This window comes from Amphiura filiformis, chromosome 17 (assembly GCF_039555335.1).
Source record: "Amphiura filiformis chromosome 17, Afil_fr2py, whole genome shotgun sequence".
NCBI classification, from domain to species: domain Eukaryota; kingdom Metazoa; phylum Echinodermata; class Ophiuroidea; order Amphilepidida; family Amphiuridae; genus Amphiura; species Amphiura filiformis.
The window spans coordinates 36,569,027-36,581,304 of record NC_092644.1 but is presented as its reverse complement, the minus strand read 5'-3'; the positions used below and the strand labels follow the sequence as shown (position 1 = coordinate 36,581,304).

Below are 12,278 nucleotides of genomic sequence, written 5' to 3'. Positions count from 1 at the left end.
GTAATAAAATGTATAAAACTATTTCTAGAAACTCTCACAATAGCCGGCGATAAAATGGCGACTTCCATGAGTGATGAAATTCAGAGCGTTTCTTTGTACAATATTCGACCTACCATATTTCACGGTTACGTTTTCCCATTCCTGTTCTTATACAGTTTTTGGTTGTATTTCTGGCTAGTAGTTTATGGATTCAATGAGTATTTTGAGGCTGGATTGATAGCCTTAGCGTTCATCGGATGTCTTCAGATTTTGGTTTGTTTGTTTTGCCATTGGTCTGTGCACATTCGCTGTTCGTTGACTTGCAGCAAGGTAAATATGTGCATGATCTAACAAGTGCAAGTATAATCTTTTCCTAGGTGCAGATATATTTTTTTTGACGAGAGCATATTTTAACATGGCGTACATCATGTATCTTATAATGATAATAATCTACACTCGTCAACAGGGGGTCCTGGGGTTTTTCTAGTCCGAATAATCAGACCCAGAACAAAATATTAATTTCTGACATAATCGTGTACTGGGTCTGAACTGTTTCCATATGAAATCTTGATGGCAAATTAGACAATAGAAGCACATGGTTCTACGTGACAGCTTTTTAATCCCTATTCATGTTACGTGAATCACGCTATTGTGGACCATCCTTCTGATACTTGAGTGTTTGGACAAGCAGAACGGTCTTTTGTCTACCTCTCTGTTTGTAAACAAACCAGGAGGTCGAAATCGTCCTCCTCGCCGAATATGAAAGTCAGCGTAATAGTACGGCACTAGGGTTTTTCATTGATTGTACAGCAAACAGACATCAAGATAAAGATATTCACTACATTGAAATGCAGTGAGTTGCTAGTTGCATTTAGTACAGGGATCTATATGACAGGGTTGTTTGATTTCTATCACACCAATTTAAATAAATCATCTTGATGTTTTTTTTAAAAACAATTCACTGATTTTTAAAATCAACTTTTAAATTAAAACCATTTTTGACAAATGTAAAGTAAGTTAATTTCTTTCTTAAATTGACTGTTTTACTTCATTCCTAATGTTTCTCCAACTTTTGGATACAAATAAAACACCTCTATGATGTCATTTTAACTATTTTTGCTAAAAATTCATCTTGAAATCAAGCGTTCAGAATCCAAAGGTTTTTTCCCATGATTTAAATACCAAAATTTTTCAAATGTAAAAACATGTTTTGATTTTTTGTAAATACCTGGTAGGATTGTGCATGTGACTAGCATTCCACTGGTACTTGTTTAACTTTATCATGGGGTATAGCAGTTCTTGGAATCAAAAAAGTCAAAAAATTCAATTTAAATTTTAAAAAAATCTGATTTAAATAAATAGGGGGATGTGTATCATCTTATCTAGGCAAATAACATTGAAAATACATGTAACCCAAAGCACCATGCAATTGAATAGCACTTGCAAAACTCAACCACATCAGCTACTTTTTTACATTAATGTAATTATCTAGGTTTGTCGTAATATTTATTACACATCTTATACCGTACTTCTTACCCAGGGTGTGGTACTTTAAAACTTACATCAATTATTTATTATCTTTACACAATCAGTAAATATTCACTGGCTGGCATATCATTCAGCCAAATCTGCAAATTGCAATACGGTGATCATACAAACTTATTAGAAACTTTGGCTGGTTACCAGTAGTTGTAGTTCTTGTGACTCGTCCATGTACATGTAATCGGCAATTGGAGCCTTCAAAATGTGGCGCATATATCATGACATTGGGAATTGACACAAATTTTATGGTACAATCGCTCAATCAGTCATACCTAGAAAGGATAAAATTCAAATTGAGAAAAAATTCTAGGTACCGGTACCGTACCGTATGACTTGTTGTACTAAATTAAGTTGCAATGCTTTTGATTGGCTGCTGAGCGAGCCTGGTGCAATTAAGCCAATTTGTTGTGCAATTATTGCCAAGTGCAACTTTATGAAAGAACTTTGTGCCATATGCATTTAATTTGGATCCGACTTTCAGTTTGTAATGTTGTGCTCGACAAAGGTTAATACGTACAGCAAAATATTGTAGTTTGTTGCTTGCTCTTTGTATCGACCATCAACACAATGCCAATGGTTTGACGCGTAATTGATCGGGCCAATCAGATCATCGGTCTGTTGTTATAAATTGTCAGATGATAGTTTCGGAGTTTAAGCTGTGCATGCTCTCAAAATGTAAACAAGTGCTGTTCGCCTCTGCCAGAGACCTTAGGATTTAGACTTTAACAGTAACATTGGTGGTGAATGGAACATGCTGACCATGTTTTGGCCATGTTTAGCAAAAGAGTAAATTAATTAATGCTAAGCTGCCATAACCGACTTTCTTTAAGGATACTATAGACAAATATACAAACTTTTTATCCTCAACAATAGGATTATATATAATTAGTTCAAAAGTTCTGCCACTACACCCATCGTATGTGTGAGTTATGGCTTTTTTAAAGATAATTATAAACAACACAAAGTGACAAAGAACTAAAGCCAGAAAAATATCTAAGAACCCATAATATCAATACAACTAGAATGTGGTAAGATGTAGACAAAAGTGATGACAATCTGACTATACCTACATGTATAGTAGGGATGACCAATGAACCACCAACTTGATTAGAACACTCCCATAGACATGCAGGGAGCTCAGCTGTGCACAGCTTGCACAGATATGATATTTCTAAATTGAGCTCATTCTTTTATTTTTCAATATTTTCTGTAAAAATTAGGTAAGTTAAGGAGGCTGTGTACTCTCAGACATGCATGTAGTAAAAGTGCAATAACTTTGTAATTATTCGCGCAAGACATATAAAAGTATACATTTTTATATGAAGGCAAGACATCAATAAATCTTAATATAAATACAGATTTGGGGTAAAAACAACAATTATGAAGAAAATCACAAAAAGTGAGTTTTTGGCAATATTTGTTAGGTACATCATAACAAAAAACACTCTTTCCAAAATATTTTATTTTGTTTTTAGCTCAATCTTGAGGCTCTATTCCAAAAACATTTTTTTTTATATTTTTTTGATATTGGCCTTATTTTTTGAGATATTGATCATATTTATAAGGCATCAAATTGAACTTTTTAAAATTCACAAACGCCTATTTTCACAAAATGATGCCTAAAATCGGAAATAGACCAAAATATAAAAAAATGAGAAAACCGTTTCTTGAGTTGATCATGCTTTTTACGATGATCATATTTGCTTACGTATAGATGCTGTATTTATTGAGTTATCGTGTACCTAAATCGTCATTTTACTGAAAAAATGAACATTGAAATAATGGCCGTTGAAGTTTAAAGTGGTCACATTTTGCACTTTCATCGAATCTCGCAGGAGAATGCGGCAGTTTTTATTTTTCTACCTTACATTACATAAACATCGGGTAAATCCACGGCCCCTTGAGAAGTTTGAGCGAAATCCATTCATAACTTGATATTTAAATCGGGGAAAAACTTGAAAAACCCACATTTTATCAGCTAAAACGGAGCCATTTGACCACTAGGTTTTTGTGCTTCCGTGGTGTTTCCATAAGATGCGCCGCGCATGCAGATAAGCGTCGGCGTATGCGTAGCGATTTGTGCGTTAACAAATTGCGCGATACGCAACGCGACAAGCGATGCGTTATTTACGCACGTGTACCCTGCTGGTACAACAAAGATTTTCTTTCCTTTTCAATTTCAAACACGAGTGGAATAGTGAAATAAAATCCTTAAAATATTGCAGTTGGAGTTTACAAATCTGGATTTTCATTCCTTGTATTTATAAAAACATAACAAAGTACAAACATATCAAAAAAACTCAATTTTGCGAAAGAAACAATGTCTAGAGTACACAGCTGCCTTAATGCCAATTATATTTGTAACTATCTTGCAAATTACAGCAACATAACTTATTTTGTTAAAATTGGTCCATCGCCACACAGTGCGCTTAATTGCCAGTGGCTGAGTTTAGCACTGCTCAAGAATGGCACAAAATATTCAGATCAATAAGATCAGGTGAAAACCTTGGCCTACTGAGCTGTAATTTGGCAGAGTTGCCAGTAATACCTCTATCATACATGTACCCTCTGTAAAAAGGTTAAAAAATTGAACAAGTGGATCTCGAGTTACAAATTAAATCACCAGCTTCCCATTGGAATTTCCATACTCCTTTCGAATCATGTTTTAAAGAAGACACCTTTCTGAATATAAATGTGAAGTTTCGTGCTCATTTGATGTATTTTTCACCTGATCTCAACCCTAAACGTTTTCTTATATTTAGGCCTATACCATCTACAACTTACTGCTGGCTATACCTTGTTTAGGACTGTCAAAAGAAGTACCTGAATGTGCAACCATAACTGTTTCAAAATAGCCCGTGAAAGTCATGCAGGTAACTCCGAGGTCATGCATTGAATTGGTTTGAATGAGGAATACTACGGGAGCACCTTTTGTTAGAAGTCACACATGAGTGAAGTGGATACCTCTATTGTTGTGAATGAGTCAATGAGCTTCAATGGCACTTCAGATTTTGTTTGCATACTAATTGGTCATATTAAACCCAATAACATTGAAATTTTTGGTTGTGAAAACAAAGTTCACCTGGACTGAATGGGAAACTTTGAAAATTCATAATTCGAAACATTTTTGACCGATTTTCGACCATTTAACCACCAAAATACTTCTGTTGATGAGTTCTATCCAGAAAACAATCTTTTGTAGCAATAGGGGCAACATGAAATTTTGATGGTTATCCCTATATACACATTTCAATTTCATGAAGTAATATTTCACACACACTCACATTAATTGCGTGCACATCTGACCTAGACCTTAATTCCACTGAAGTTGTTGATTGTACAACTGTAACCAGCTGAAGCTGCCGACTTGAAGTATTCCAGATCCAGATTTCGTACAGACTCTCTGCTGGAGAACTTTATATATTACGTTGTTTGTATGGAGATGGTTTATAGGCCTATACCAACTACATACATTCGATGTATGTAGGCTGGCACTAGCAAATGTAGTCAAGATGCGTGTATGATGAATACAACCTTCATGCAGATTTTGCACTGGCTCAAAATAATATTTGCTGACTTTACTTTTGTTTCCACTTACATGTAATAATAGGCAAGTGAGCCCCGGAAGGCAAGATGGGTGAAAGTTGTGCCAACAGCAAACAATGGAGACCCAGAAATTGTCAGACTTCATCATGAAAAGGTAAGTTGAATGGTCCTCCAAACTTTTGTTTCCAATATAAACAAGAAGAAATTAATTTATAATTGCAGTACAATTAAAATGACTTCCAACCAAAACAAAATTTCTTGAAGTGTAGTGAATGCAGCACTTTTTGGCTACAGATTAAGTTTACTGAATAAATGGGCGCGAAGCGCGCGTAAAATTTTGCCATTTTGAAGCTCAACTGATGAAATATGGTGCAAAAGTGAGATAAATTGGTGCGTATAAGGTTAATTTGGTCAGAAACCCATATGTAGGTCTCAACATTGGGGGATGATTGTATGGACCATCCCCCCTGGCAAAATATTGGGGGGGGGGGATTTATCCCCCCACCCCCCGGGATCTACGCCTATGCACACTGGAACTAGTCTTTTGAGATGTCAAAATTTCCACAATTTTATTTATTTTCAGCCCATCTTCAGGTGTTTTTGTACAATTTTAGCGCTTTTACAGCTTTTTTGACAATTTCCAGACTTTTTCATGAATGTGCATTCTTATGCCTGTTGAAAAAATTACGTTTGTCTCAGGTCACCCATGTGTATTCATAAAATTGTACAAAAAAACACCAATTTTTTCCTCCCTTTCTTTCTTTTTGTATTTTAATGTTTTTTTAAAGAAATTTTCCAGCAAAATCATTTAAAGTCAGCAAATACATTGTAACTAAAAGAGTCGTTCACAAAAAACCACACATTCTGCATTGCATTTAAAATCTTCTATGACCGTGAGACTAGATACAAACCTTTTCATTACCTTATTTCTCACAACATAAGATCAATGATGAAACTGGCAAAGAGGAGCTGTGGTTCAACTTTCAAAAAAAAACAAAGTATATGTATGATGCGGAGGAGAAGAAGAGGTTTGAGGCGGTTGCCTTCCCAGTGGACCTGCCCTTGAAGGATTACCAAAACTGGAAAGGTTTCCAAGAAGATGAAGATGTGACAAAAGCAAAACGGAGATGTGGTGACAATGAGTAAGTATTTTATGGAAAAATTTTATATGCACATACTGAAATTTCAACCCAATTTTAGACTTGAATCTAGCCAAAAACGGTATATCATATGACTCGGGTCTCACAAAAGCTCTTCTCATAAACGAGTACTGACCAATATAATTGGGCACTTTGTTTACTTTTGCTCATATTTTGTTTTATTGTCTCCAACAGGTTGAACATGGAACCACCAGAGTTTCAAGAGCTATTCAAAGAGAGAGCCACTGCACCATTCTTTGTCTTTCAAGTCTTCTGTGTAGGATTGTGGTGTCTAGATGAATACTGGTATTATAGGTAAGTAACATATTTATCAGGAAACTGTCAGATATGTCCCCTTTTAATTTTGACCTGAACAACTGAGGTAAGGCAAAAAAAATCGGAATTTACTACCAGCGTGTTACTCCGTCGGTTGTGCTATGGTACGATCCTTTGATGTGTGAGTATTTACGTCCCGCGTTAGTTTGACTAATATTTCCATCGTAATTATAAACTGTCTCATTCAGACGGTTTATTCAAAATCTTGGATTTTGACACACCTACAGCATCTAAAGTCTTGATTTTTGCAGGGTATCTTAGTTTACTGAAGTATATTACAATCGTGTAAAAAACAGAATTTTAGAAAATATTGAAGGTGTCCTCAGCAAATGTTACAATATGGCTTTAAGCTTTCTGAAAAAAAAGTGAACTTCTTGTAAAGTACGATAGATATGTGAGCTAAGTTTGCAACATTTGTATATCATATTGCAGTGTTTTCACCTTGATCATGCTAGTGACATTTGAAGCCACCTTAGTCCAACAGCAGCTGAGAAATCTGGCTGAGATAAGAAAGATGGGTATCAAGCCATACTTTATTCAGGTATGTATGATTTGTAAATCTGGCTGAGATAAGAAAGATGGGTATCAAGCCATACTTTATTCAGGTATGTATGATTTGTAAATCTGGCTGAGATAAGAAAGATGGGTATCAAGCCATACTTTATTCAGGTATGTATGATTTGTAAATCTGGCTGAGATAAGAAAGATGGGTATCAAGCCATACTTTATTCAGGTATGTATGATTTGTAAATCTGGCTGAGATAAGAAAGATGGGTATCAAGCCATACTTTATTCAGGTATGTATGATTTGTAAATCTGGCTGAGATAAGAAAGATGGGTATCAAGCCATACTTTATTCAGGTATGTATGATTTGTAAATCTGGCTGAGATAAGAAAGATGGGTATCAAGCCATACTTTATTCAGGTATGTATGATTTGTAAATCTGGCTGAGATAAGAAAGATGGGTATCAAGCCATACTTTATTCAGGTATGTATGATTTGTAAATCTGGCTGAGATAAGAAAGATGGGTATCAAGCCATACTTTATTCAGGTATGTATGATTTGTAAATCTGGCTGAGATAAATAAGATGGGTATCAAGCCATACTTTATTCAGGTATGTATGATTTGTAATATGGGAGTGAAATTGTACAAAATAATGCATACATACTGAGATTTTGATGCGTCTCATGCATGCACCCCGAAGGGGGAGGTGCATTAGACACATCAACATCTTAGTACAAGTGCATTATTTTGTACAATTTCTCGAGTAATACATAATACACATTTATTAACCTAATTTCATACACAAGAAAAATGTTAATGTTTTTATAACGAAATTATCGCTAAAATATATAATATCTGTATGTCTACAAACGGAAATTACAAATTGGATGATGTCTTTGTCAAACGACCTGTAAGATTGGTTATGCACACAGGCATTATGTAGTCCTAGGTCTTCATGGCATACAAATCTCTTTTTTTAGTTAGAGGATGAGGCGGTGGATCCTGAAGTACCTGTTAAAATGATTTACATGTATGCAAGCAAGTAAAATCCTGTAAGATTTAATCACAGATGTTTGTAAAGCAGATCTTTATAAACAATTCTATGATCGTTTTACAACCATTTGTGGTGTGATATGATCCAACCAGGCTGAAGGGAGCAATTATGAAATTAAGATACAGGCAATTGTATGGAGTATAAAACAATGTACAAAAGAAAGTTGATAATTCTAAAACTTCATTGCAAACAACATGCTAGGGATGTAAGAATTTTAGCAATTTTATGTTAGGACTTCAGGTAAGTGATTTTAACTCAATTTCCAATATTGCTTCATTTAGCATGGTTGAATCAGATTGTGGTACAATCATGTTCACATTACAAATTGTTTAATCTTTGTTCAACAAAGTGATTATAAGATGGCTTTTCATGCTGGAACAGTAAATAACGTATAAACATAGAAAATTCTCAAAATATAATTCAAGACAGAGATAAAGAGAATTTATCGCATCTGACGTTATCTGCCAATCAAATTCTAGCATGGTTTGTTAGCTCAATTGCCAGCAATTGTAGCTATAGGCATTATCCGGATTTCTCTATGTTTTTTTCTTTCTCTTGCTACATCGTTTGAGTAATGGAGCTGGTAATTTGAGGTGGCGATCTTTGCAAGTTTGTTCATGAAAGTTACTTATTTTGCTGGGAAAAATGGACAGGAAGTGTGCTTTTTCGAGCAATTTGTCACGAAAAAAATTGTGCAGTTTCACAAGAATAATCTCATTCCTAGATTTCTTACATGCTACACCAGGTTTAACCTTGGTGTTTTAAGCAATATAAGTCATCTGTTACATGTTTACATTTTAGCTTTGCCAATGATGTTACTGTGTTTTATGGAGGTTTAGATTTGGAGCATGTGTATTTTTGCAGAGACCTCTCAGATATTTGTGAGGATAGTTTTACATAGTAATTATTTTTTATGTGAGATTGTAAAATTCTAAAGCTCTAAAACCTATTGTCAACAGTAGAGTGTTTGTTCAAGTGCTTGACAAGGACAAAGTAATCAGGGTTGCCAAGCTCATGGTTTGGTAGCCCAAATGGGTAACTTTTGAAGATTTTCCCTGAGACTTCCAACAATTTCCTGTCCCACAGAAACAGATGGTTAAGAAAAAAATTGGGTGGCTTTTCAGCAATGCAGGTGCAATTTGGATGTCTTGAAGCCTACATTTATTTAACTAATTAACAGTCACAGATAAATTTGGGGTAAACTTAGTAATTGGAATCCTTGAGAGCGTTCACATGGTAGATTTCCCCCCCAAGTTTTTGTCCGAGAACCGCTTTGCTCAAGCAAAAATTCCTCTGTGTGGACATGCCTAAAGACAATATTTATTACTGCTAATATTCCTGTCAGTTTATACCTGAAGATATTTGGTGCCCATTCATTTATTTATTATTCATTAACAATTTATATGCAGAATAACCTCAGCACCTTGCCTCCCTCCTGAGCAGTGGCATTGGGAGCTAGGGGAAAGTTGCATCCCCAACACAGAAATTTCCAGTGATGAAAATGGGGATGGGGATCGGAGTATGTCATTAAAATGACTGAAAAAGGTCAAAAATTGACAAATGGGGACAGAGTTTGGCTTTACTCCTGCACACTAAAATGCTGGCTATGCTGTTGTTCCTAAGGCCACCTTTGTTTCAGATGGACATTTTATTGTGAAAGGACCTATATGTCATTGCACAAGAAATACAATAAAAAATTTCCACCTAGCCCCTGAATTAAAAGTATGTAATTATTTTTGTAATCACTCAAAAGCATTTTGTGAGAATTTTACATCCGAACTAAGTGCTATTCAATTTTTATGGGCGTTTTTATTTTACATGTTAAGTCTATGAGGGTGATGATTAGAAATGGACAGCAATATTTTGGGCCATTTTAGTCACTAAAATGACCATAAAAAAGAATAGCACTTAGTTCGGCTGTAAAATTCACACACAATGCTACCTTAGTGAGTACAAACATAATTAAGGGGGTACTACACCCCTGGCTAATTATTTGGCCTATTTTTGCATTTTTCTCAAAAATTATCGCGCATTGGTGACAAGTAAGTAGGGGCAAGGACTACAACTACTGCACTGAAAATTCAGCAACTCAAGGCAAGTAGTTATTGATTTATTGATCTAATATTGGTTTTCCCTCATTTTTGACTGTAACGCCACAACTGTTGTCTGTGCTGAAATAAAATTTCCAGTGCAGTACTTGTAGTCCTTGCCCCTATATTGTACATATCTTACTTGTCACCAATGCGCTATAATATTTGAGAAAAATACAAAAATAGGCACAAAATTGGACAGGGGTGTAGTACCCCCTTAAATACATCTCATTTGGGGGCTATAAAAAAAAAAAAAATTCCTATACCTTAAAGCTTTAATATACAATCTTATAATATGAAATTGGTAAATTTTTTTCAAACCTGATTTTTTTTGCATATCTGTAATGTTTACACATGTCCCAACTTGCACCTAAATGGAATCGGCCAAATTTGTTGTCTTTGTAGTCAACAGAGCAAAGTTGGACATATTATCATCGAATTTTAAAAATTATGATAATATGTCCTCCCATAGAACTGCATATTAAATGGTCAAAATAACTAGTGGGGTTTCTTTCACTTTACCTCGTTATTTCAACTTAAAACGGACAACAACCCTTCTCGGCAGTTATTACTAATATTATTTCAACATTAAGAATAACAAAATTAAAATTTGACGGAAATCGTACATTAAGGCTTTAATGGTTATGGACATGTACATTTATGCCACGTAAAATTAAAATTTTGTTTCACATCCCCACCATGAGAAGTGGATCTAATGTAACACCACTTACTTGAATTCATTTGTATGATCAAGCATGTCATATTGTTGAACTTGGTAAGAATGTGAGATGCACCAAATACTATATTATTTAGTTTTATTGTTAATGTTGAGAGTTATCTCGTTTTTATAAAACCAACTAGCAATATTCTTGACATAAATAAATAAAGAAATGTTATAAACACAATTAAATACCAGTATATTAAAAAAACCCAATTTGATATATTCAACGGATATCTGAACATTATATTTACGTTAAATTTCAAATAACAATTGAGCTACAGCACCCTTGGTGCTCTTGTTTACAAGTGTCGTGATGATGACTTGCTGAACGCGGATTTATAACCGGGCGCCTTATTGTTAATTTTGCACCTTTCGACATGCAAACCATCTCAAAAGTTAGGTCTTTATGGTAGGAAACTTTCTTTGGCGAAGGCACCATGTCAACAATGCCTAGAAAAGCTGTTTTTGCCTTGTAAAAGTACGTAATTTTTCGCCATTTGCTGCTATTCCTTTTCTCCGATCAGCACCAGATAGATCGGTCTTCCTTTTACGTACTGATTAACCTGTGTAAACCAATCAAGGATCGTAATTGTCAGTGACATCAGACACGATAAATTCTTTTTATCTCTGTCTTTAATTATAACAATCAACAAAACCACATGTTTGACTGATTAATATCTCACTGTCAATAGTGTTGTATAAAATTCTTTTGATCGGGCTGACGTCACACAAGGGAAATAAACTTGCAAAACCAGTATGTGCATGTGTAGATCCCCTTTGTTGATGAGCTGGTTGCTATGCACACGCTTGTGTTGTGCAAATGGGACAATGTTGCCGGATATCTGACTGAGGTACACTTATGCTTTTCCCTTCATTGATTTCTTTTTTGTCCCAATAAACAGGTGTATCGGAACCGTAAATGGCGTCCAATCTTTAGTAATGAGTTAGTGCCGGGAGATATATGCTCTGTTGTGCGCTCACAGAATGATAACCCAGTCCCTTGTGACATGTTGCTGTTGAGAGGACCATGTATCGTGGATGAGTCTATGCTGACTGGTGAATCTGTACCACAAATGAAGGTAGGTTGTTCTTATCAAATGGTGAATGTGCTATATTGGTTTGTCATGCATGGAGAGAAAAATAAAGTACCTCTGCATTTATGGGCATAAATCAGATATCAAACGATTATTTGCATCCTCAAGTGTGAGTGTTATCAGCACAACGTGTTGCTTGCATAATGCGAACAAGCACACACATAATTTTCCCGAGGTATATTAGTTTATCCTCCACAAGCGACTTTATGGCGGAATCAGGTCTCTTTGGGTCTAATCTCTTTGGTTCTTACCCAAAGAAGTTAAATTTAA

General features: G+C 35.2%; 1 protein-coding gene across 1 annotated transcript in view; it reads left to right on the top strand.

The window, feature by feature from the left end:
* Positions 1-53: 53 nt before the first annotated feature.
* Positions 54-12,278, top strand: part of LOC140137722 (endoplasmic reticulum transmembrane helix translocase-like) — a 35,192-nt gene continuing 22,967 nt past the window's right edge. Inside the window, exons 1-6 of the mRNA XM_072159485.1 lie at positions 54-309; positions 5,132-5,221; positions 6,010-6,209; positions 6,402-6,521; positions 6,975-7,083; positions 11,817-11,993. Of these exons, the coding sequence (XP_072015586.1) occupies positions 55-309; positions 5,132-5,221; positions 6,010-6,209; positions 6,402-6,521; positions 6,975-7,083; positions 11,817-11,993 (951 nt within the window). The 5' untranslated portion in view covers position 54. The remainder of the gene's footprint in view (positions 310-5,131; positions 5,222-6,009; positions 6,210-6,401; positions 6,522-6,974; positions 7,084-11,816; positions 11,994-12,278) is intronic.